Below are 27,932 nucleotides of genomic sequence, written 5' to 3'. Positions count from 1 at the left end.
TTACCTTTTGAAGTACTTTCTGAAGGAGCCACTAACTAAGTAAAGTGCAATGGGGTTGATGCAGCTGTTTGCGAAGGCCAAGCAAAATCCCACTATACGAAAAAGGTGCCAAAAAGAATTGTAGTCTTTCTGGGCATCTGGATAATTATAAAACCACAACATGAAAACATGTTGAGGTAAGAAGCAAATTGCAAAAATAATGACGAATGCCAATACCATCTTAGCAACCTTTTTCCTCGCTTTTATTTGCTTCACCTAAAAAAATAAGAGAGGTTTCTTTTTAAACAAATTTATCCACTACCTTTTCACAAAGGAGTGATATTACAATTTTTAATAATAATTGAAACAGAAAAAGAATACCTTACTGGCGAGTTTCTGTAAAAATGATTATTTTTCAAGAAAATTTATTATCAACAAAATCAGGTTGTGCTGAAATTTTATGCGTGCAAATGTAAAGTTTTTCCTACATGCTGTTTTATATTTATGTGCCTGTCACGATTCTTCTTTATAATTTTCTTAAGATCAAAATTGGGTAAAAATTCAATGTTGTATTTTCGTTTGAAATATAATAAAAATTCTAAATAAGAGTGAAATAACAATAAACTTCTGATCATTTTGATAATACTATATTACGGAAATGTATTTAAAAAAAGGGGTAGCAGGATAAGCATACGTGTGATGCTCCCATTAGGTTTTTGTTAAATTTTTCACAATAAGTTCTTATAGATCTGAGATCAAATTTCCCAAAAGATTATATCTTTAAATAATGTATGGGAGTTATGTGAGTAAGAAGAAAAATAAAAAATTTTTCTCAAGAACTCCAGAACAGATTTTAATGAAAAAAAATATGTTTTAGGTTTTAAGGATGGGATGTGTGGTGAGATGTACAGTAGGGTGAATAAAAAAGATATATTCGGATTTTGTCAACGCTACCCACCAGTTTTGAAAGTTAAAAAAAAGTAAGTTTTCCATGTGTGACGTATGCATTGATTTGTTATTTTGACCCTTTCATCCCCTTTCAGCTAGCCAAAAAATCTACCCTCTAAGCGTGGATCAAGTATTTCACAGTACATTAATCTAAATTATTACTGTCTTGTAGTATTCTACAGATTATTTTTAATGGACAAACTAAAAAGTTTCATATAATTATTTATTAACTGATAATGTACTAAATGAGTTTTGTTTGTTTGAAACAATTATTTTTTCGACAATTTATCGCAAATTTTCGGTATTCTCATAATGAAATTAACTTACCAGGCTATATGAAAAATCTAAATGATGAATTCAATGTGCAATCAATTGTTTAATCGATTGCTTATTATTGCAATGTAACTTTTGACTGAAATAAGTCAGAGAAATGTAGTTTGTTTTCTTTAATTTTTCAAAGAAATTGATCAAATTCTAGTATGTCTTATATTTTTATTACTTACTTGTAATTTTTAAACTATTTAATTTGTTTAAACAACATTTTTCGAAAAAATATAAAAGATGTACACTCTCTTTGAGTTAAATGAACCAATTAGTTTAAATTGAAAATCCGCATAACCCAAATGCACAAAATTAAACCCGCACGTATTGATCTACTATCTTACCTAATTACTTCATGCAATTCCGAAAAAGTCACAACTGAAGCTGTTTGACACAAAAAAGTGTTTCCAGAAATGAAAATAGTTTTACATTATTTTTAAATCATGTAAATATTGTAAACAATTAAAAACAAAGTGTATCGATCATGCTGGTGTTCGAATTAAATTAATTGATTCATATTACAAATTTGACAGAGGAGCCGATTTTTTATATTTTGTTAAAGAAAATTGTTTAAACAAATATAAATTGTTTCAGTATTACAGGAAAGTTGTAAAAATAGAAGAAATACTAAAATTCCATTAATTTTTTTGTAAAATTTGTAAAAAACTAACTTCTCTGTCTTATTTCAGTCAAAAGTTAAATTTCAATAATAAACAACTGTTTTCATAATTAACAATACGATAAAACGACCATATAGATTTAGTACATTGCTTGATTAGTTTATGTTATCATGACAATACAAATAATTTTCGATAAAATGTGAAAATAAGAATGGTTTAACTAATATTTTAAATTATTGAACAATAATAAAGAATAAATTAGCGTAAAATAAATGACTCACCTTCAAAACTTTTGTTTAATATTTCACCTAGAAATTGCATGCCAGCATGCTCTTGATATGCATTAAAAAAACAATGTAATCATTAAATAAAAAATTTAGTTAATTATATTTGATTTAAAATAGTTTGCTTTTTTACCTGCGCTTCGTTTTTCACATGGCTCTGTTTAAGATCAGTGAAATAAAAAACCGAATTGAAATCGGAATTGAGTAATATGGTACCATTTAATTTAATCATAGAATAAATTCATTTAATTAATTCGATTGATTTTTAACGAACATTATTCAAAAAATTAATTTAGGTTTTTGTACATATTAAATTGATCATTTAAATGAAATTAATGAAACGTATTTGTCTTATTTTTGAATCACAAAAAAGCTATACAATCCAGTTAAAAGCATCTGCGATGCAATAAAACAGCCTAGTTCAACTATATAAATTTGTGAAATCAAAGTTGGACAAGTAATTTGGAAAAAAATATTAATAGTAAAATGCCTGAATAAATTTTTTTTTATGAAATGCCTTAGAAAAAACTTCAAATGAATTTTAGGAAGCCATTAGATATTATAAAACTGGACGGGAATGAAATTTCTAAGTCTTAATAAAAAATTTCTGAGTACGTGAGATTGATGGTATTATTATATCCCGCCGAATTGCATAATGTCTAATTTGGCTTACTAAAATTTATTTGAAAATTTCTGTAGGGCACTTTATAAAAAAAGTTTCTTTATTTATTTTATTATAAATATTTTGCCCCAAACTATTTTACGAACTTCAATTTTTCATGAAACTCGGTCTAGCCACTATCGAAAAAAGATTTTTTTTAATTTTCCTGCTAAGTTCATAACTTCCATTACTTCTTTTAGAAAAATCTGTTGGAAAATTTAAGCTTACATCAGTTTCAACTTACCGTAAATTTTTTAACTAGGTCCTAACGGGGGCAACACATACATCTTTATTCTGTTATGCCCTTTCCACAAAATGTTTTATGACAAGACTTGAAGTCTTCTTTTGTTAATTTTAAGCATGAAATAAAAAATTTTTAGAACTAGAATTTCGATTTTTCTCTTACATTGGGCTATTTTCTTCAACTGCGTACCCCAATTGTATTTAAACATTTTATGAAAAAATTTTAATGTCGAAAATGATTTAGCCAACGTTATCCATAAAATTACAAAAGTGACGTGATTTTTAGTTAGAAGTTTAAAGCACTTTGTGAATTTGATTTATTTTCGAATCTAACAAAATCAAATACCAAGGATACCTATATCGATAGGTCATCAAAGTGACTTCTAAGGCATGTAGCAATAAAGTTGATAAGATAAAGGAGCTCCTCAAATCGGTAGAGGCAGCAATGTGATATCAATAGTTTCTGGGACACAATATTTCAGTTTTACGACATCGTAAAATGTAGCAAAATGAGCTTGATCTTCCTTCTTTGTATCATTATTTTTTAATGGGAAAGTAAATATATATATATATAAAAATAAAGCAGCGGACAAATCTTCAGAAATTCTTCAAAGGCTAAATTAATTAAAAGTTGCATTTGTATAACATTAGTAAATATTACCCTTTTCACTATTTCCTATTTTTAAATGGCTACCTAGCATGTTCTACATATTTTAATAATTTTGTGATTCTCATTAAGTACTTAACAAAATTTCTACCTCTCACTCATGAACTTTTGATTTTGGACCGATTTTTCTCGAGTCAACTATAAATGAAAGGGTTTGAGAAAAGTTTCTTCGTATTTTTTTTAATGCAATAATTTTTTATAAAACTAAAATAATATAAGCGGGTAGGGAGAAATAAAAAAATTATTTAAAAAAATATTTTTTTGCGTTATATATAAAGTATATAAGTAACAATCAATTCAAGTTCAAAAAATTGGTTGTTATTTCTAATAACATTTACTTTGCATAATGTTAAAAGTTGCGATGTTTTCTGAAATTTTCAACTTTATGTTGACTTTTCGCTCAGTTGCTTTTTTAGGTTTTTTCTGAGATTTTCCGATTTTTCTCCATTTTTAATTGGTGATATAACAATGAATGCAAGTAAGCAAAAATACTTGTTCACACAATTTATTCTGGCTTACAATTATCTTCTCTTAGAGTAATGCTAGAAAGAGGTGGGATTTTCTGAAATTTTGCAGCTTCTATTTGACTTTTTAAATTTGAAAAAATAACAAATTTTAATATTAATGTAAAGAAAAAGGCTCTCCGCAAATACTTTAAGGATAATTTACATTGAACGCGTCCAATGTGCAAACCGAAAATCGCAGAGTGGGTCAAAAATGTGTCGAACGTTCTAATAGATGGATTTCATTCAAAATTGATACTGAGAGTTTATTTGGGTCGCTAAATACGAATTCAAGCTAAAAATTAGGAATTTTAAAGTGGCTGATCCAATATAGCGACAAAATTTTGGAAAATTTCAATAAGTTGACAGATTTGAATCAAAATTGGTATTAGGGGGTCATTTGGTTTGCTGCATATGAATTCGAGACCCAAAAAACTTGAATGCACTATATTTTATGAAAACCCGCCAATTTCATGATAATCGAAATAGTATAAATCTATTTATTTTACATGGCGCATATTGCGATAATTGCACTCTTAGCCATTTTTTTGACGCAATATACATCATACACTGTCAACGGCTTGATAGAAGCCATATAAAAAATGTGAAGAAAATTTCAAATATATGTTTTATTTCAGAAAATTATATTCACAAACAAGAAAAAACAATTATGTGTTTCAACTTGCAATAATTATTACCTCACTTTAATTGAAAAGTGGACAAAGAGTAGACAAGGTTATAAACAAAACTGCAACTTCGTAGCATTATTCATAATTAGCAACAAAAAAACTAGCGTAAAATCCAATTTTTCACTTATGGGTTTTTTTTGGGGCCCTATAGGGTTTCACGAGATCGCGACGATATTTTTTAATCAGCTTGCACATCATATCGACTCCTTAACTAATAAAAATATGTATGGAAGAAAAATTATAAAGAATGATCTAATGAGGATAAAATGTATTGTGAGGGGTGCTTCCTATACCCATTTACACGAAAGTGAGCGTCAGGGATACGGTCGATCTGCCCGAGGGAGCTAATTACAAAGTAAGCTTGTCGAGGCACGACGTTTAACAAGATATGTATAAAGTTTATGGTGGGGTACGAGATCACTCGTCCTCTGAGGAATTTTGCATAAAAGCTGATTTTGAATCAAGAGAACTCTCAGTTGGTTTTATGATGTCAATTTAATCGGTACGGCTGAGTTAGTTTTTCAGTATCAGTTTAATCGGAACGGTCAATACAGTTCGTGATTTTCTAAATCCGCTATCATCTAAATTCAGTTAAGTCTCCGCGGACTCTGTTCAGGATAGATCCGGGATAGGTCTAATGTCTAGTGTGGTTAAGCCAAGATCCCCATAAACCACTGAGCCCTCACCCTTGGCCGAGGCTTTCAGTGTCAACCCCAGGATTTACAAGGATTATCCAAGGTACTGTCCCTGGTTCAAATAAGGTTTTAAGGTCACCATAACTAGGACCCAGAGGATTCCACCAGCCTACCTTTAAGGGATTACTTTGTCATTTAAACGCATTCAAACGGATTGAAAAAATCTGGTCTCATTTATTATATGTACCCTTCAACCTCTGAGTACTTCTCATCACAGGCAAAAAGTTACAGTTTGTACATTTAAGCCGAAGTTGGAGTCCTTTCCGATCCCAACGAAATCAAGCAAATTAGGGAAATATATATGCTTTAAGGACGTGACAAGGATAATTGTTTAAAGGTTTTTAATTTATATTCTATCGTTAATTTCTAAGAGAATTGTTGAGTTTCATCTCGATTCACCTGCTACTGAGGATTCTGATAAAAAAGTAAACAAAAGTATTTTTTTTTCTTACGAGAAGAATGTTTTAAATTTCATGGGGTTCGCGTAACCTTCAAATATATTTTTTAAAGTTCTGACGCCTAATGTCTTATTTAGGTTATTTGTAGAATTCAAATATTATTGTGCCTCCATATTTGTTCGATATAAAAGCATCACCTTCTATTAATCGCCTTTTCAATCGATCATCAAGAAATCGCAGTCGGAAGGAAGTTGGTCTACAGGCGATCGATTTATATGGAAAGATGGTTGGAGGTAGAACTGGGAATAAACTTCACTTTTAAGTTTCAGGCGTCATAATTGCCTCGAATCCACTGAGGATTTATCTAACATGGTTCAGAATTACACGGAAATATTGCGGAAAAGAAAAAAACTTGGTTACAGTTATTAACTGAATTAAGATTTATTACATTCGTAAATATAAGAAAAAAGTTTTACAAGCCTTCTTTAAAATCACGTGCAATAAGTTTAAACGCTATATTAGGATGGCACAAAAATGAATTTTAGAATTCTTTCCCCGGACCTCAAAAATTGGTAAGGGGCCGTTTATAAACAAGAATTTTTAACAAAATCATTACATTTTAAAGAAAAAAGATTAATTATCTACAATAAGTTAAAATTTCCAACCCGAAAGCTAAATTTTTAATCCTAGAAGACGAACTTTCTACCAAATAGTTTAATTATTGACTCGCAAATATGAATTTTCAACTGAAATGATTAGTCTTTAACAGATAAAAAATGAATTTTTCTAAAAGTACTTTGACTTTAAACCAAGTAGTTGACCTTTAAACCTAAAAAAAACGAATGCACAACGAAATAGATAATAGCTGTTATTTTAAACAAAAAAGATTTTAATTTCAAGTAGAAACAGTTGAATTTAACCATGAAAGACGAAATTCAGCGAAATTCTTGAAATCTCTGCGCAGGTACGTCACGGATTCCGCCACCGATTTTTTTCGTGAAATTACTTTATGAAAAAAAAAACGGTAAAAAAAAACGCTTCGGTGAAAACGGTAAGATTTGACAGCTCTTGAAAGTTCAAAATTTAGGGAAAAAGCGCTATTTTCGAAAAATCTAGAACCCTTCAGTTTTGATCAATTTTGATCCACAAAATTGCATTTCGTTATTGCTCCAACTTTAATTTCAAAATTCATCCTAATGCTTTCACGCAATTGAAGCGTGTTTACAGGGAAATTAGTACTTGCAACTTTTTGAAAAAATGAGGCTACTTTCAGACTGTGGAGGATCTGCGACGTCGCAATTTGTTCGTCTTGAAGCGAGCTTTCGCCTCGTTTTTAGTTTTTTTTCGATTTCATCCACTACAAGGTGATCTTTTTTCTGACACAGCCGATTTTCACGAAACTTGCAAGAAATAATCTTTAATCATCCCTAACCTGGAAGATATTTGGGCCTCGCTCCGCAGATATGAATGATTTTTTTTTGGCGTTTTGACTGTGTTGTACGACAGGCTAGACGCCCCTCGGCCGGCACAGTAGTGCGTTGGCGCCACGTAATGGACTCATTGTCAACTGTTATCCAAAACAAACCTTGAACTTCGAAGTACTTGCACATGCACTTATACGTTTCGTCTCTTAGGCTTATAGTTTAGAACTAATTTTGTCAAAAATAGCGAGGAAATTTATTCAAAAATTTCAGGATATTTTAAAACAAATTGCTTGTTTGGATAATTGGCGAAAAGATTAATCTTCAGTACTTTCGTTGAGTGAGAAACAACAATTAAGATTAGCTTAGTAAAACTGAAGCTCTTCAGATTTTTATTGTTTTAGGAATAAAGTTGTCAATTAAAAAAATTCTTTGTTTAAAGTTTGTACAGTGCAAAGTATTTTGTAATGAAAGTAAGTTCTCTAATAGTGTGATTTTTATCTTGTGTTGAAAAAGTTTGTGTTGAAAGTTCAATTTTAAGACAATAAATGATTTTCAAGGCGTCCCATGATTATGAACAATTGGTCAAGCATGGTTAATGGCCCCTCTGCCATGCTTTGCCCACGGTCAAACATGATTTGGTTGGAATTGAACTTTGGAAAAATTCTCAAGGATGGAAAGAATCTACTAAATTTCCCCCGCTTTTGAGAAGGATTGTTGGATAAATATTTTCTTTTATTGGACTTTACGTAATTTTTTTAAAAAGCCACGTGAAAGAAGTTTGTACGGCTCAAGCATGGCAAAAAACTTGGAAATATCTGGTAAAGCATGGGTCATGGCTGAATACTAGCATGGCGCAAGCCTTGCTCTTGTCCGTCTCCAATGCTTGGGACTCGCTAAACACAAATTAATATTCTTAAGAACATGTAAGTGTCAGAGAAATTATCCTGCGTTAAAAATGGAAATCTTAGGTTTGCCAAAATTTTACACGTCTCTAAATGTTAAGTTCACTACCGGGGTGCACCGGGCCGCGTACCAGGTAGCTTAGTTCCTGTTCTACTAGAACTTTTTCAAAATTTAAGTGGTGCCTACTGCCAAAATAACTGCTAATAATGAGTCGACGATCCGGGTTCACCGAATCGAACACCATGTACTTTATTACGTATACGAGGAGAATTTTTTCAAAATTTATAATTTGTGCTTGACGAAAACAATTCCAAATGGTGAGTCGACAACCCGGGTACATCGAATCGCGCACCAGGTAGTTTAGCACATATTCTACAAGAACTTTTTAAGAAGTTAAATCGTGCCAACTACCAAAATAAGTGCCAAAGATGAGTTGACGATCCGAGTGCACCAAAACGAGCATCGGGTACTTCATTACGTATTCGAAGACAACTTTCTTATAACTAAAATTTGGTGAATAACGAAAACAATTACAAATGGTAAGTCGACGATTTGGGTGTACCGGGTCGCGCACCAGGTAGGTAAGCACGTATTATATAAGAACTTTCTAGGAATTTAAATTTTGCCAACTGCTAAAATAACTACCAATGATAAGTAGACGATCTAAGTGCATCGGATCAAGCGCCATGTACTTCATAACGTATTTTAGGAAAACCTTTTGAAATTTAAATAAAAATTTTGGAAATTCTAAATTACCTGGTCACACTCTAGGTAGTTTAGCACCTATTATACGAGAAAATTAAAAAAATTGAAATTGTACCATTACTTAAAATAAATACCAATCGTTCGTCAACGACCTGGTGCATCGAATCGTGCACCAGGTTGTTCAAATATAGTTCACGCAGGTATTTAATGTTCATTTATGGCATTTATACCATCTGGTAGTTACTTTTGCTGCTGTGAAAATTAAAATTTTGAAAATGTTTTTGTAGAACACGTGCTAAGCTACCTATTGCGCGATCCGGACCACACGGATCTTCGGCTTACTATTGGAAGTTATTTTGTTTGTTGAAGCAAATTAAAATTTTTTAAAATTCTTGTAGTATACGTTCTTAGCTATATGGTGCACGACCCAGTGTACATAGACCATCGACTCACCATTGGTATTTATTTTGAGTTTTGGAAAAATTAAAATTCTTGAAAAGTTCTCATAGAATACGTGCTAAACTACCTGGTGCACCTTGGCCGTCGATTTATCATTTGGAATTGTTTTTGTTATTCAGCAAAATTAAATTTTTAAACAGTTCTCGTAGAATACGTATTACAGTACCTGGTGCTCGGTCTGGTGCACTCGGATCGTCGACTCACTATTTGTAGTTATTTTGAAAGTTGGCACCACTTAAATTTTTTAATATTTCTCGTAGAATAAGTGCTAAACTACCTGTTGCGCGATTTGGTGTACCCGGGTCTTCGACTCAATTTTTGGAATAGGTTTTGTTATTCACAAAGTTAAAATGTTTAAATAGTTCTCGTACCATATGTATGAAAGTACCTGGTACTCGATCCGGTGCATCCGGATCGTCATATCACAATTTTTGGTTATTTCGGCATATAGAACAATTTAAATTTTGAAAAAATTTTCGTAGAATACGCACTAAGCTACCTGGCGCACGACCCAGTTCACCCGGACAGTCGACTCACTATTGGTAGTTATTTTGGCGGTTGGCACAATTTATATTCTTGAAAAGTTATCGTAGAATAAGTGCTAAAGTACCTGGTGCTCGATCCAGTGCACCCGGATCGTCGACTCATCATTGGTAGTTATTTTGGCAGTTGGCACAATTTAAATTTTGAAAAAGTTCTTCTAAAATACGTGCTTGGCTATTTGGTACGCGACCCGGTGCACCCGGGTAATGAACTTACCATTTAGAGATGTGCTGACTGTTGACAAACCTAAGATTTCCATTTTTAACGCAGGCTAATTTCTCTGACATTTACACGTTCTTAAGAATATTCATTTGTGTTTAGCGTGTCCTAAGCATGGGAGACGGACAAGAGCTAGGCTTCCGCCATGCTAGTACTCAGCCGTGACCCATGCTTTAGTCAGATATTTCCGCAAGTGTCTTGCCATGCTTGAGCAATGCAAACTTCCTTCACGCGGATTTAAACAAAAATTGCGCAAAGTCCAACAAAAGAAAATATTTAATTACCAATTCTTTCTCAAAATTGAGGAAAATTTAGTAAATTCTGTCAATCGTCGAAAATTTTGCGAAAGTTTAATACCAACCAAATCACGTTCGACCGTGGGCGAAGCATGGCAGAGGGGCCACTCTTCATAACCATGGGACGACCGTGGGTGAACATTGACGGGATATTCTTAATATTTGCTCAAAATTGCTTTTTGATCCTGTTTACAAATATTGTAATGCAAAAATAAAATTAAAATGAATGCAATTTTAAATGAATTTTTATAAAAGTATGTTATCAGCTGTGTGAAATAGTTAATACGTCTAGCTATATGTTTCTCCGGCGCAAAGTACAGCGGGATGAAATCTTATATTTTGCCGTCATATATCTATGCAAACCCGAGAAGTCAACTAATTTTGATGAAGGTTGTAGGGTATACGTTAAAGACATTTGAGATTTCAATTTAATAATTTAAATTCAGGGGCGGGTATTTTTGGGGGCCCAGAAGACAAGAAACACAAAAATAGGTCAAGTTCGAATATATTTTTCAATATACGTAGCATTATGAAGTAAAAATAACGCAATAGAGATGTTACGGATTATAATTTAATAATAAAAAGTCAGAGGCTGACATGTTTGGGTCACCAGAAGGTCATTAAACCTGAATATTTCTCAAATTCGTATTCCTTTCTTAAAATTAGTAAAAGTATGGAATAAAATAACGTTTTATTATTTACCAATCGATTGATATCATTTGTCCTTGACTGTAAAAAAAATAGATTTCCTATCACAAAATGGGTATTTTTCTCACTGTATGTCATCCATAATTTACCTCATATGTTTGATGGCGATGTTTAGCCTAGTCTTTAAAAAATAAAGAAAAAAAATTCTAGAAAGGCAAGAAAAAGTCTCAACATATGGGATGGGACCAAAATTCACGGGACATTGCGTCGCGTAATTTATCGATGACACTAACCATATCTGCAAATATTCGTAGCCAAATTTATTATATATAATTTTTCAGCATATGTCTAAAAGATAAAAGTTATAATGATGATATTTCGCCTAAAGTCGTATAAAATAATAAAAATTGGATTAGCAGATTATTAAAATGAAATTATTAAAATGACAAACATAAAATTATATTAACGCATCGTTTGCTTTTTCTGGAAATTGTACATGGAAACCGGATGAGAAGTTGTTAAATTTAATTAATTATTTTTGGTTGTTGTTCTTGAATAACTTTGAACCTGATCACATATTTAACCCAAAAATTGTATGAAAAGACACGAATTTTATGATACGAAAAATCTCAATGAAAATGTCAAAATCCTGACACATTTAATCTGCTTTGAACAGTTCCACCTTTTATGTAAACAATGTGTACATTCACTAGAAAAAGGATAAAAAATCTCGGAGACCTTGTGTGAAAAGCTGAGACCAAGAATCGACGGATTTTGCAGGTTTAGCCGGTTTATGACCGACCTCGTTAATGATTAAAATTTTAGGGTCTGTCATTTGGCGATTTTATGAGCTTCTCACCGGAGAAGATTTTGACACCACGAAGGCTTGGCTTTGAGCCAATTACAGAAATTGAAGCCGAAAAATAAAACGCAGATTTTCGACTCTGATTGTGTATCCAATTTTGGCCTTAAAGATTAAATTTAAGTACTAATTCCGTTTATTTACACTTTATTTGATGAATATTGTTTTGAATCGATAAGAAACAGCGTTATTTGAGAAAGAATGAATGCCTTGTTATGATATGTTTTCCTGCTGGTAATTTATTATGATATATCCATGCAGAGACAACGAATTCTCGAATTCTCGGGGATCCTTTATTCAGCCGAAAAAATCTAAGACGGAGAGCGAAAGAATACAAATCATGTTCGATATGAAAAGACATTTTATTACGGTTGATTTGGAGGAAGATTTATTCAAAAATGATTATTAGAAACGGAGGGAAGATTATGAGAATAATATATTCATTTCTCATAATAAATTACACAATTTGTATTTAAATTATTCAAAATAATTATACTATGGTCAAATCGAATAAATCAAAGTTTTTAAAACAAAATATTTACAATAGATTTCATGCATTTGAATGGTTTTAAGGAATTTTAAAGGACTTTTAAGATTCAAGGTTATTCTAAAAGATTCCCAGAAATTTTCAATCATTTAAAAAAAGGTCTAAGAACTTTTAAAGACTTTGAAGAACTGAAATTTTTTAGGGGATGTCGATCCCTTCAGGGGTTTTTTGAGAGATATAAAAAAAAATTTCCAAGGATTTTGATGATTTAAAAAAATTCACAAAAATTGTATTGTTTTTACATTGTGAAATGTTAAAAATGTTAATATCTAGAACTGATTAAGTTCAGATTTACTGCCTGTTAAAATTTAATAATTTTAGAAAAGCATTAGAAACTGTAGACTTTAAATTAGTTTTATCTGATTAAAAAAACATTTACAAATTAGTGACGTTCCTGATTAAGCATTTAATAATTCAGAAAATTTAGAACAAATATTTACGAATTTTAAATTTCGAATCTAAACAACGTTAATTTCAAGGCGTAAAGAATTAAATTATTTAAGAATTATGAATTCAAAATTATAATTTTAAATAAAAGTTATAGAAATTTTTAAGATGGTAAAATCATTAGGAGGTGTCATGTCTTGTATTATATACACCTGTTGGGTAGCTATGACAGCGCCACCAATGTGGAACTATTAGGAAGAAATTTGAATTTGAATTAAATTTTAACATTAAATCTTATAGTAAAAAAATAATTTTAGGCCTCATTATAATATTTCTGATTAAAATGAATTTATATTGACTGTTCTTATTCATTAAAATTGCTCTAATAACTTTGAGATACCCAATAATTCGCGTGAACCCTGGCGGACCGAAGGAACCGAATGGAGCCTCTACAAAGTACCCGTAAAGACCCCATTGAGTCCCCATTCGGTTCCTTTTAAAAAAACTCGAAAAACAGCAAAATCAACTTTTAAATTGTTGAAATTCAGGTTCTACGTTAAAATTTCCTATAGAAGGTCACGGAATAATCGCAATAGTTTTTTTGCAATGGTAAAAAGTTTAAAAAAATATAAGACATATAACGCCTGTTGACTGCTACTTACAGGCGATTAGACACCTGTGTTTAGCTTTTTGAATAAAGAAAACAGAATATGCATATTATGGAAAAGAAATATTATTTTTAGTAGAAAAATGATCTAGATCCCTTTTCTTCGGCATGAAATGTTTTTTGTCAGCTTAAAGTGAAAGTTAACTGCAGAATTTCTTTAACACAACACAGTAAACCCCAAAAATAAATTTTATTTTTCAATTAGATAAAAACGCAGTACGCTTATCCGACGAAAGATAAAATTTATCTGATGTAAATATTTTTTCGACATATGTGATATGTTAAACGGCTGCGTCTATGTTTACATAAAAAATTTCCTCCGTAAATTAAAAAAGCCTCGCGGTATTCATTTGATAAATCTTCTCACTTTATTTAAATAATTTTAAACAAAAAATTATTCACCTAAATTTACTGAATTTTTATAATACTGCACTTTGCCCAGTTTATATTAAATAGTGTTTGTTTACAATTTGTTTAGGAAGATTTTGCATAGCGCTCTGTAACGTATTACATGTATGTTCCGAGCCCTCGCTGACTAAATCTTATGTGATCGGAGGATAATAACACTCAGCCCAGTTCAGTTCTTTACTTTTGTTGAACAAACCTTTAGTTTTCTGTCGACCCTGATGCAGACTTCAAACATTGTAAACAAACACTATTTCGTATAAACTGACCAAAGAGCAGACTATGGATTACAGTACTTCTTTAAGTTAAAAAATTTTTAATGAATATTTATTCAACTGGATGTGAATTAAAGAATTTTATTGTCCTTCCTATTATTGCTTCAATGAAGAAGATTTTAAAACGCTCCAAATTTTAACTAGTTTTATTTTTAAATAAATTAAACATAATTATATCTAAAATTTATATCTCATATCTACATCGGCATAGATATTTTTAAAAATATTATTAGCTGCACACATTTTGAATTATCCTGAAAACTCTTCTCTGAACAAAACAATTATAAGCGGTAAACGAAGCAAAAATATTACTGGAAACGGAAAACGATAAAGATTATTACTATAAGTAATTAGATTTATTTCACAATATTAGTTTTCAATTATTAGTTTCATAAATTTAAATTATTAGCAATCAAAAACTACTGATGCAGGAAATTTATAACCTTTTAATAGTCTTATGAGTGAATTACATTTTGAGTCAATCTCAAAAATTAATTTACAATCGATATGTGTAATTTTTATTCCACATTTGCATAATTACTATTTTTAAATTAAAACCTACTCTGTATGCAATCTATTTACAAAACTTTTATGTTCAATTCACAGAAATATCTATATTTAGATAATTACAATTCATGAGGTACATCAATATTTTAAAATTATTTTTGAAATCTCAACATAATATCAACTGCCACATTCACACTACGAACTTAATGTATTAGCTTCGACCACTTGTAGATTTTTATTAATGATCTTTCGAAATATTAAAAATATTATTTAAAAAAAACAACAACGAATATCTATATTAGAACAGCTCAGGAGTGTCGGTAAGGTGTGAGAAATGTTTGGGTTTTAGTTAGAATATTACCCTTAATTTCAGTTAGGATAGAGTGTTAACTTATGGTTACATTAGCTTTCACTATACATATATTCTTAATTGAAGAGCGAGCATACCTGAATTTCAGGTCGTGCTTCCATGAATTTCAGATTTTCCCGACCTGAATTTCAGGAGTCTAATTTCCTTAATTGAATGTTCAGATATAATTCTTAATTTCAGATTGCCTATGCTTCTGTTTGTGACACCTTAAACTAAGCCGAATTTTCGATTTAAATTAAGTAATTTTTTTGTTGTGAAGGGTAGATCTGCGGGTATTATCCTAAACCCGCAAGTGCCGAAGTTGAGTATTTCTTTTTAGAATACAATTTCCGAATTTGAATAAAAATGTATGAAGTAGAAAAATTACAAACTTTGTATAGATTTACTAAAAATATAGACTTACTTGGCCTTGCATTTCACCAGGTATGTTACGAGTGCTTTGTACCAAATGACTGGCCATCGAAAGGTAAAACACCCCGATGATGGTTAGAGGAAGAAAGTAATAAACGATGAACCTGCAGAGTAATACTATCTTGGGATAATTTGGTCCAAATTCCTCTGGAAATGGATAGCAAGTCTGTAAGAAAGCATGTCATTTCCAAGTCTATTATTCCAAACAAAACGTGCTGTTAAAAATTACCTATTACAGTGAAAATTGCACCATTTTAATTGATTTTTTTTACGAGTTAAAATTTTTTGCATACAAAATTAAATGTTAATTTAATTACCACGATAGTATGTGTCTTCACAATATCACCTGACACATTTTTCAGTGCCGTACAAGAATTGAGGATTAAGTGAACCAAACGTGATGAATCAATTCAAAATAATTCTTCAATAATTAGATCAATCCTATACAATGAGTGAATTGTTTTCAATGTTCGGATTGTTTAGTATTAACTAATTATAGCTCGATTTTGTTTCAGTACAAAATATAGGAAATTTAATTTCATTATTTTGAAGGTTAGAAAATCTATAAAACGTATTTCTAATGGGATATACGTTTTTTTGTGAACCAAGGGTCAATAATCATATTCCTCGAGTCAAGTTTGGATAATTTGTTGTTCTCCTAAATTTGACTGACAAAGAGAAGCCTAATAAAATACTACTATATGCATTGTTCCCAGATTATGCTGGAACAATAGCAAAATTTTAAACCTTTTTCATATCTATAACAACGTTGTTGACGTTTAATTTGGCTGTGCATAGAGATTGTTGAGTTTTGCAGGGTCTTGTTGGGTATTTCATTGATTGGTTAAACATAAATTTTTGTATTGAAAATTTATATACTGGGGTTGAAAATTCAAGTAATCGGTTCAAAATTCGTCTTTTTCATTTAAAAAATTCAACACTGTAATAGACAATTGAAATATCTGGAACAAAATTTAACTGTTTTGTTAAAAATTCTTTTTTGCTTTGACAATTAATTCTCTCGAATAAAAATTTAACTACACCATTTCTTGTTGAGTGGAAAGCTTCTAATGTGTCCCCTAAGGGTTTACATTTTTCTTACACCTTCTCTATTCCTTTACACACCCTCCACACACTTACTTGGTGGTGGAAGGGGGACTCTACAGTTTAAGGTGGGTTCCGAACCATCAAGAGCAACAGCCTTAAGTACTTAGAGAAAACCTTTTTCTCTAGAGGTACCGGTCCCACGACTCTCCGGAGATGAACAACTCCCTTGCTAGGCTAGTGTTCACCGCATGGGCCACCGAGACTCTTCCAGAGTGCGAGGCGGGAATCGAACCCGCAAGCCGAAGGAGTGGGTCCAAAGCCTACGCTTTAGCCCTCACGACCATCGTCCCACTTACACCATTTCTTGTTAACAAATTATATTTTTAGTTGAAAAATTCCATTATTTAGTTAAAAATTATTATAAACCAGTTTCACGTTCATTGTTAGAACTATTTATTTAAAGATTTATGTATCTTGTTGAAACTTCGTATTTTTAGTAGAAACATTTTTTGGTTGTTCTTGACTAATTTGCGTATGATATTTTTATTTCTACCAGAAATTGTTTAAAAACGTTCATTGATTATTAAAAATGCATTGAACGGTGTTGATTGGGATGCTGAAATTCAGGAAAATGCCGCAATCCGCAGTTATGGCTCTCTTCGAATATTATTGACCTCAGAAAAAAGTCTGCCGTAATTTGAGAGAATGCCGTTCATGGCAAAAGAATATTAAATAATGGAATTATTAAAAACTCTTATTCAATCATGAAATTATAATTTTGAAAAAATCTTACATATTGATAATATTATTATCATTAATAATTTTTGTATTTTTAATTGTAAATTTTCAAAATTTAATATTCTTCAATTTTAAAAGATTTGCAATTCACAGTTGTCTTTTAAACTGTTCTTTGAATCTACGAAGTAAGTATAAATTTATGACTTTCAATAAATTGGAAGTTGAAGGTTTATTCTAAACAAAAATATAGATAAGGATCTTGTGACTGTTATTACATTTGATGAATAACGAATAATATGAAATTCTAACGGAATTAATTCATGTTTATTTATTAAATGTACATAAATTTAGAATGTACTCTGAAATCACGCAAAACGGCTCGCAGATACATAAATGTGTTATCACTACATTCATAAATGGAATGTCACGACTGATCACTATGTTGCCATTTGGCCACGCTCGTACTTATTAAAAAAAATCCCTGATGTTTTTTCTCTCGCTCTCTCAAATCACAACTTGCCAATCTTTTCAGTTAACGGCGTTTTCTAAAAATTATGCAATAATTATTTTTAAAGTGATTAATAATGTAAAAATACTATTTAAATGATCAGGTGTATTTTTTACGATTTCAACTATCTAAAAAACTCATTTTTTGATTTTTTTTCAGTTGACGGTGTTTTTTCAAATCACGGCAACATACTTCTCAACGATACTATGCACGTATTTTAAAATAGAATTTTGCTGTAGGCGAAATTTACTTGCTGTGGCATATTAAGCAATCAGAGTTTTCGACTCTTCACAGGAATATCTGGATTTGGAACTGACTGACACGATCTCCTTCAATACTTAAATATTGGATAATCAACATTTCAATGGAAAATCAAAAGATAAATCGTATTTTTTACGTGACATTGATTTTCTGTCAATACAATATGCTTTCGTTGACACACATGTTAGTTGAGAGAATAAAAGAATGCAGAATAGCATCAAATCAGTCTTTGGACGGCCAACATACGAGTGTATTGAATGAAACAATGTATCGTAAGCTGATTAGGGAAATAGAAAATAAGTATAAGAGGGAATGCGAATACGAAGCTGATTTTCATCAATTGGAAAACAATATGTTTCTGACCAGAATATTTGATGTAGAAAGCTAAAATAAAAAGTTCGTTGCCAGAAAGTTTGTGAAATTTTTAAGTAAATGATTGAATTTTGTTTTAATTCTTTGATATAGAAATTTTTGATCCAAATAAATATTTATTATCAAATAAAATTGGACAATTTTGAGATAACCAGTAACGAAGAATAAGGTAGTATATTTATTTTGTAGAAACTCTATCTATTCTCACTGACCTTGAAAGTTACGTCTTTGTTGACCCGAAAAAATCTTATATAAGAAAAAGTTGCTGGTAGAGCACAAATCGCTGCTAGACACCAAATAAGGGCTGCTATGCAAGATGTAAATCTCGTAGCTCGTCTTCCAGTTCCTAAACTCAAAGAATATCGTTATTTTATGCATTCTTATTTAGTTAGAAGTTTATCAATAAAAATAGTTTCTAAATTATTTGAGATGATCTCGAATTCTGACAATCAGTAAGCGAGTCTTATATAAGAGTAAAAGGCAAACTTTTTGCTTTGCACTACGGTGATTATTAAATTAATAATTTACAAAGATACACTTAAAAATAACAAAACTGCGATTAAAAATAATACAATTTTTGCTTGCTTTATTTTAATTTATAAAGAATATATAAATAAATAAATTATCTGTAAATAGATATAGGAACATAATTCATAGATACCAGCAGTGTGAAGTTTTCTCATGGGATCAACGATAGCAAAAAACCTATCAGCCGATAGTGCCGTGAGAGTGAATACTGAAACTCCTATGGATACGTCTTTTGCACATTCTGAAACTTTGCAAAGTAGAAGCCCAAATGGCCAAGAGTCCAAGACGTAGACGGTAATGGTGAATGGCACACATGTTACAATGACCTAAAAAATAAAGGCTGGCTGTGAATTCGATTTCGGATGTTTCCACTATTGTTTGATTTTTGCATGGTACGAATTTGATAAATACATTGTTTCCTCTTTATAATTAATTATCAAATGATTTTTCTAATTTATTTAAAATCATTATTGAAAATATTTAAAAATAAAATAGTAGGAGATGCTCTCATGGAGTTCCCCACCCACAAAAAAATTACAAAAATATAAGTAGAGCAATCAGAACGTCTTGAATAAATAAGAACACGTGTCTTGTCAATTTGTCGAAAATTTTCTGTTGAGTTTGTTCATAAAAATTGAAAACTGACAACATGGCGGTGACTTTTCTGAAAACATTTAAAGTAAACTCATTAAAAAATTATAGCGTTCATTTCTCTGAAAACAAAAATATTGCTGAAAGAATAATGAAATAAGCTGGAAAAATGGAGTGTATCGATGACACAGGCTCACGAAAAAAAAACGTCTTGTACACCATACAAGACAAACATTTCTATACTTTTTTGGGGTTGCTGAATCCGAATCCGAGGTTGGTTAGACCTAAAAAAAAATAAACTATACCCTTGAAAACTGTTCTCGGCATAAATTGTTTGTATTCAGCGTCTGGTACATAGAACTTGTTAGTGATTCCTTGAGCATGGCTAGCAGTCCGCAGCACAAAATCCTGCTGCCGTGATAGACTGTGACGATGCAGTTTTACATTCTACAATAATGTAAAATGATTCGTTCTCAGATTTGTCGAGGTAACAAAGCCAGCGAAGGTGCACTGCCTGGCAGGTGGGCGTGAGGGCGTGTCAGAGACAGTTTTCGGTGTTTAAATTCATTTTGTTTCAACGTTATGAATGGAATGCGACTTCGCCGAGTTAAATGAAGTTTAAATTTAGACTCAGCGACCCTGAAAACATATTACCGCTTTGCTTTCTGGGTGTTTCCATGAATGTTCCAACTTTCATAATTTTTTTGAGGTTAGGAACGAAATTCGCCCTGATCGAACCAACCCCGGACTTCAAGGTCCGAGAATCGTAAACATTCGAATATTCCAAGCTGCCCCTGTCTTGTATCGATGTGCGTATCGAGGTGTAACTCAACTGCGCGGGCGAAGCGGTACAGGAAAAATTGTGGAGTAGAAGGAGCTTCGCCACTTGGAATATGCGACCATGAGAGATTCGAAATAAGTGAGCCTTTGAATAAGAGCCTTTGATTATGCGATATAGAAGAAAGCACGGATACATTTTTCATCAACTTTTGTAGATAAACAATTATTATCTTGACTTTTTACGTATATTGTGTCGTTTTATCAGAAAAAAGTGAATGTTCATTTTTCAGACAAAGAACTTCTCTTTCTTCTCTCTAAGGCATGGGCCAGCCATAATACTTTCATGAAATTTATTCTTTGCATTTAGACAAATCTAGAAAAAAATCAAGAAAATAAAAAGCTAAAGTATTTGATTAAATTGACTTTGAATATGTTTAGAAAAACATCGGCCATATTGGAATGGAAAATGATCAATTTGCAACTTTGAATGATTTAAATGAAAAAAAGTTAAAGTATAAAAACCCCGTTTTTCAAATAAGGGAAATCACCTAAAAATCCTTAGACTCTTTAATTAATTGTGTTGATATAATTGATCAAACCTCCCTTAATATCCAACAGATTGTATTAATATTATAGGTCAATCGATTTGTCTCAAACCTAGGATTTTTTATTTTTACATCAACTTAGAATCTAATTAATGAAAAAGTTTTAGTGTAGATACAATTTTTTGAAATATTATAAGTGCCAATAACTTCCTTATTCCTCGAAAAAATGTATTAATATTGCAGGTTAATATTGATTTATCTCAAGTCAAGGAATCTTTTTTTTGCTTGCGTCAACTTTGAATTTTGTGAATGAAAAAAATTTTATTAAAAGAAACCCATTTTTTACCTATTTAAATGTATTAAAATTTTTACGATTATGTAGCTTCATCTATGAGTATTTAAAATAAGCTGATTAAAATCTTAATTAAAATCGTACATTAAATACTTCATGATTAACTTTGACAACATTTTTAATAAAAGTACTTTAAAATGCGTGCTTTTTCAGTCAGTAATTTTGGTAGGTAGAAATCTATTATTATCCGTTAATTTTCTATGGATTTCGTTTAGGACAAAATGCAGTAAGAGCGTAAATACTTTTCGTTATAAAGTGTTAAAGGAATTAAAAGTGAAACAATTAAATATAAAAATATAATAAAAGTTAATCCACTTTTATATTATCATTTAGAAATATGCACAAAATAATAATGAGATATGAAAAGACACATGGCATTATTGTAGTTCTCTAAATTTAATAAGGAAAATGAATAAAAGCGTTCGAGCAACAGAGAGCTTTTGTTTTATAATTCTCTTTGTTACGACGCTTTCCAGTTCACATAGAGCTTAAATTCTCTCTCTTTCTCTCTTAAAGCTGCAGGCGGTCTCGCTTGGAGTCTGATTTTGAACTAATTGCTGATCGACAAAATGCGGTTAGCATTCGTAATGTATGTGTAGGATTACCTTTATCACGGATTGGAAAATTTTAAATTACAAGGTTTGTTACTTCCACAATATATCGATTTTTAAACTGATTTATATAATTCCAAGTTCCGAGAAAGTTCTTGGTCTTTTTCAGTACATTTATTTTTACAAGATTCCAAAGATATTGAAGATTTGTTTTTAACTTTTTTTTTCATTCAGGTATGATATGATGCAAAATTAATACATTTCATTAGAAATCATTTTTACAATGAATGTGCTAATGATAGAAAAAATGATTCCAGAAAATGGGAAGCCATGTACCAAATTTGTATTATTTAATTTCGCCACCAGGTTGGTTTTTGATTGGACGTATATTGCGAAGTTGCAATAATTATAAGATTTGGTAATATTGAATTTAATATAAATTGGATTGAAAATCGTAAAACGAAAATAAAGCAGTAATGAAGAAAGAACAATTTCCAATCAATATTTAACCAATATGAATGTTAAGTCCTACCACCAAATTTTTCCAAATATTTAAAAATCAATATGGTATTGCGATTCTTTTAAACCCATTCTTTTTAAAAAGTCCTGATTCTTTATAATTAAATTTTTATATAGTCATTAAAAGCAAGATTTCGCACACTTTTGTCTTATTTCCGCTTGCAATAGGATGCGCAGCAAAATTTGTTTGTTGTTGTTGCGAAAAAGTGTGGATAACTTATTCTAAAAATAGTATAAAATGGGCTTAAAATCTGATATTCCTAACTTTTGAAAATAAAATAATTTCGTTCATTCAAAACCTTCGCCTTAGTTTAAAGTATTAATTTTTGTAATGAATCTTTAAATCGTGAAGAATAGAATCATTTCAATTGATTAACTTTAAACAATTATTTAATAGAAAAGAAGCTTATTTTGGAAAAAAAGTTCGGGTCAAAATTTTTTATATTCAAAAACTATTTTCTTAAGTGAGCGTAAACCTAAAATTAGATCTGAAGATTTCAGATCTAAAATCTGTACTATTAACAATATGTCTTTTTTCGATTGTGCGAGTCATTAAAATTGAACTAATTTTTAGTTTGACTGTAGAGGAACTACATTTTTAAACTAAATACCTACACATACTAACTTGCTATTTTTTAATTGAAAAATCAAAAAGCGTATTTTTGACATAGCGATAATAATTTTGTTCACTGACAGATTACACTGGCAAACAACAAACTTGGTCTGCCCAAAGGGCTACACTAGCATATCAATATTTTTTTGGGGTCGCTGATTGCCAATCCGTGCTCCAAATAACCCAGTTGGCTCATATTTTTTCGAAAAACGCAAAAATAGACGTAAATTCGACAAGAACAGTGATTTTGTGTATATTTTTGCAAAAAATTTCTTCATACCCGGTGGTCTTAATCAGCATATCTATATGTTTCTGAGGTCACTGAATTCGAATCCGGTGTCCAAATAACCCACTTGGCTCATTTTTATCGAAAAATTCAAAAATAGACGTAAAATCGACCAAAACAGCGATTTTTCTTGAATATTTTAGCAAAAAAATGTCCTAATGCCCGGTGGTCTTAATCAGCATATCTGTATGTTTTTGGGTCACTGAATCCAAATCCGGGGTCCAAATAACCCAGCCGGCTAACATTTTTTCGAAATATGAGCCAACTGGGTTATGTGGACTTCGAATTCGGATTCAGCACCCCAAAAACATATAGACATATAGGACCACCGGACATGGTAAAATTTTCTTTGCAAATATATACAAGAAAAATCGCTGTTTTCGTCGATTTTACGATATTAGAAAAAATATGATCCAGCTGGGTTATTTGGACCCCCAGATTCAGATTCAGCGATCCCAAAAACACATAGATATGCTGATTAAGACCACCGGACATGAAAATATTTTTTGTGTGCAAAAATTTATACAAAAAATCGCGGTTTCGTCGATTTTACGTCTATTTTGGAGTTTTTCGAAAGAATATGAGCCAACTGGGTTACTTGGAGCACGGATTGGGATTCAGCGAACCCAAAAAAATATAGATATGCTGGTGTAATCCGCCGGGCAGACCACTTTTTTGTGTGCTGGTGTTATCGTTTTTTTAAAGAATTAAACTCCTTTCACTATTATTTATTTGGTTCCTTCGATTCTGCTAATTTTTGGCTTCAAAACTGTATAATGATTAATACTCTTAATTTTTATTTAAAATATATTTAGAGTATTTTTATGAAAAGCGTCATTGGGTACGAGAGTAATAGATTGTTGATTGGTTAGTCAGGCGTATAAAAGTAATTTTGTTGCATACCCAAATAAAATTATCTTGAGTTATATTGTTTATGGTAGCTGGTAGCAAGGCTCTTATGGCTGCATATTAAATAGGACACCGTTTGACAGGCTCGTAGCCAGAAGTTTTGTTCGGTTTAATTTGGTATGTAATACTTTCTCTACTTCTTTATCATTTATCAAATTAATGACTTCAAAAGTTTTCCTATTCACCTCGTACTGGGTTTCCCTACAACTATTATTCTATCTAAAATGTCAAAGTTTAAAAATAAAGTCCACTGCTAACTTTCCACTTTATTATGACCGTTAATTTAATAAACGATCGTATTGGTGGCCAAATATTTCACTTTTCTCATAGATACATATTTTAAATTGTCTACTCTGATTAGAGAATAAAACTTAGTTTCATTAAATAGATAAGAATGATTTGTTTCCAAAATACTTTAAGGAATTTCTAATTGTATCAAGTGATTTCAAGATATTTAAAGAAATTTTGAAATATTTTAAACGATTTAAAAAGAAATTAGGTGATTCAGAATAATTTCTAGACACTGCAAATAATTGTAAACAATTTTGTAGATATACACAGACTAATAGTCTATGGAATTTTTTATCGATATGAGAAGATTGTAAAGGATTTTGAAAAGGTTTTAACAATATTTTACAAATTGCAAACTATTTGCAAAAATGTTAGGAATTTTCGAAGTATTACAAACATTTCAAGGAATTTCACAGATTTTCTAATGATTTCAAGTGATTCCAGAATATTTCGAAGAATTTTAAAGAATCTTTTGAAATTTTCTAGTCTAAAAAAATAATTAAGATCATTTCAGAGACATTTTATTGATTTTCAAAAGTTTTTAATAGGTCTACAAATATTTCAAGAATATTACAAAACTTATAAAAATGTTTTAAGTAGGTTCAAATGTTTTAATTCAATTTTATGTTATTTCTGAATATTTCGAGGTGTTTCACAGGGCATTTCGAAGATTTTAAGGAATTTCATAGCTTTTCTAGGGATTGCAAAAGAGTTCAAAAGATTCCATTTAGACTCTAAGGAGTTCAAGTAACTTCAACCGTTTCCAAAACTTATGAGGCATTTCAAATGATTTAAAAAAAATGTTTCGAATTTCACGGTCCATACGAAAATGTCAATCATGATTTATTTATTTTTTGAATTCTTAAAGGAATTTAAAATGATTGTAAATGGGTTTCAGGGGGTTTCAGTGAAAGGTATGGGATTTCATGAGCTGTTAGAATTTTTAATACATTTTAATAAATTCGGAAAAGTTGAAAAGGTTATAAAATATTTCAATAGTGGTAAAACCCTTTTTTACACAAAGGCATTTTATGATAAACGAATATTCATTTATATTGTCTTTATACATTGTAAATTTTTTTTGGCAATTTTCCCTAGAATCATGGTTAGGGGCTATCCATATACCACGTGGACACTTTAAGGGGAGGGGGTATGGCAACATTTTACGCTTGTCCACGAGTGGTACCGGGGGGGGGGGCGGTCGGGCTAGAATCCGCGTGAACACATATTTCCCCAAGTCAGCGGGAAATATACTAAAATAAGACAAGGTATGCTGTAGGTATGCTTGAAATTTTATATTCTGCTCGCGCATCATTCTACGCTAACACACCTCTTCCTTAATTTATAAACTATTGAAAGCTAGCGGTTACACCATTAGAATTTAAAGTTATTTTTTATTATGTGACTACAGTTATTTATATTTATTTAACAATACTAAATATTTCCAAAGGTATGTTCAAAGATCTTAAATCGTTGTAAAAACTTTAAACAGAAAAAATATTTAGGTACGTTTAAAATAATATTTACTTACCATTTTCTTCCTTGAAATTTTCATTCCAGAGATTCTTTTTTAGGAGAACATGTAAAACTAACACTATATTCACGACTTTTTGTTTGAAATTCAAATCATGTTTAAGCTCACGTTCCCAAGCTAATCGGAATTTTTCAACCAATTCATCGCTCCTTTGGACTTCTTGCATTTTAAGACTAATAATGTCTATATTTTCATAAAATATCTCCACGTGGACAAAGTACAGGGGAACAGGGAGGTCGTAAAATGCCACAAATGTACTCGGTGGGGGGGGGAGGGGTTGTAACTGGGGGAAAATTGTCCACGTGGTGGATGGATGGCCCCTTACGAAAATTGCATTAAAATTTGGGAATTTTCACACCAAAAATTTTCCCAAGATATTTTAAGGAATATTTATTTCACCAAAATATTCGGGGAAATATTTTCGAAAAATTTAGGAAATTGACTTATCTGTTTTAGGAACCCCTCCCAAAGAAATGTTAAGGAATACTTGGTAGATATTTAATTTAATTAAGGGGAATTTCTCCCAAGATTAAAAGTGGTAAAAATCTCCATTTGTGTGTAATTCATGTCCACACGACTTTGGGGAAAGAACTTCAAAGTAGGTTCGAGAAAATACCCTACAAATTGTGGAAGTTTCCTAAAGAAATTTCGGATACAATTTTCTGTAATATAGTAAAAGAATAATAACAGTAATTCATGGGGGGGACATTCCAAAATTTCTTAGAGAAATGTATTTTTACCTCAAAATGAGGAATTATTTAGCCCTTTTCAGGTCACCGATCGCGAAAGCGATATTGTATGTATAACTTTGCGAACTCGCTGTAAAATTGCAGCCATAACCACGTCTCACGACCGTACGATATATATGGATTATGTATAGATTATATGTATAGATTATAGATACTAATTGATCCAGTTATTAATAATTTTTGAAAAAATATTTACCAACATGTCGCCCAATGCCAGAGAGAGAACGTAGGTGTTAGGAACATTTCTCATATTTGCATGGCGTAGAATTGTAAGTACCAAGATCCCATTTCCGGTGACACCGATGATAAGAATGAACGAGAAGACGGCCGGTAAAATGTAAGTCTCTGGTCTGGCACTATAAGGCATGTAAGCCTCTTCTGTGCAATTATCTTCATCGAGGGTGCAATTGAAGGCCATTGTTATGTTCTCCATTTTTACCAGTATTTTTTAGAACACCTTGAATATCTTCCCAACAGGAATCTTATGTTCCTCGCTTTAGGAATGGTCGTTATATTCTAATGATCATATTTTTTATATCCTACTTATGAATTTCCATAACAAGAGAATTGCTTGTTATCTACTTCTAAGCAAAACAAGTTTTGACATTACATTCAACATTTTTATTTTAGAAACTAGTTTGATATAGTTAAATTTCCATCGATTATATTAGGAAAAGATGCTAATTCAGGGGGAAAAACGTCAGAATCAAAAGAGTTGCAAGGATTAAATGATCATTCAAGTTATAACTCGAAATAAACTTGAAATTTTGTCAAGAAGATTATAATGATTTGATGAAGCACTATTTCATTCGAAACATTTTATTCGAGTACATTTTGCTCATCCCTTTGCAGCCACTCATGCTTGGTTATATTTCTATGGTGAATTAGGCCATATTAGTTTCAGAGAAGAACAATTTTCCAACTTAATATTTTCTTTTTAATTTTTTAAATAATGTTTGTTCTGTGTATTTCTATTCGAAACCGTAATTCAATTGGATGAGGTGCTTCTTTACTGCTTCTATCGTAATTAAATCTTCAGCATTCGGGATTCAGGAGTTTCAGAGCGTTAGCTCTGCTGAAGATAAACTTTGCGAACTGGAGAGTGTTTATGGAACTGTGAGG

At 31.2% G+C, this 27,932-nt stretch overlaps 1 protein-coding gene across 1 annotated transcript; it reads right to left on the bottom strand.

Moving 5' to 3' along the window:
• On the bottom strand, positions 1–27,932 carry LOC117182003 (neuropeptide CCHamide-1 receptor). Its single transcript, XM_033375022.1, has 5 exons — positions 27,007–27,932; positions 19,224–19,416; positions 18,775–18,908; positions 15,629–15,802; positions 1–255 (listed from the first exon to the last, which is right to left on the bottom strand). Exons 1-5 carry the CDS (start codon positions 27,241–27,243, stop codon positions 1–3), a joined length of 993 nt encoding a protein of 330 aa, XP_033230913.1. The 5' UTR covers positions 27,244–27,932.

Source organism: Belonocnema kinseyi, chromosome 10 (assembly GCF_010883055.1).
Source record: "Belonocnema kinseyi isolate 2016_QV_RU_SX_M_011 chromosome 10, B_treatae_v1, whole genome shotgun sequence".
NCBI classification, from domain to species: Eukaryota; Metazoa; Arthropoda; class Insecta; order Hymenoptera; family Cynipidae; genus Belonocnema; species Belonocnema kinseyi.
Note: the sequence above shows the minus strand (reverse complement) of the source record. Positions and strands in the feature narration are given on the sequence as shown.

What these genes read in the sequence shown, in the direction of transcription:
- LOC117182003 (XM_033375022.1), bottom strand. Translation starts at nt 27,243, where the DNA reads ATGGAGAACATAACAATGGCCTTCAATTGCACCCTCGATGAAGATAAT. An exon ending in ACAAAGACGTAACTTTCAAG is followed by an intron (nt 15,803 to 18,774) that starts GTCAGTGAGAAT and finishes GCTTTCTTACAG; the next exon opens with ACTTGCTATCCATTTCCAGA. An exon ending in CTGGTGAAATGCAAGGCCAA is followed by an intron (nt 256 to 15,628) that starts GTAAGTCTATAT and finishes TTATTTTTTTAG; the next exon opens with GTGAAGCAAATAAAAGCGAG.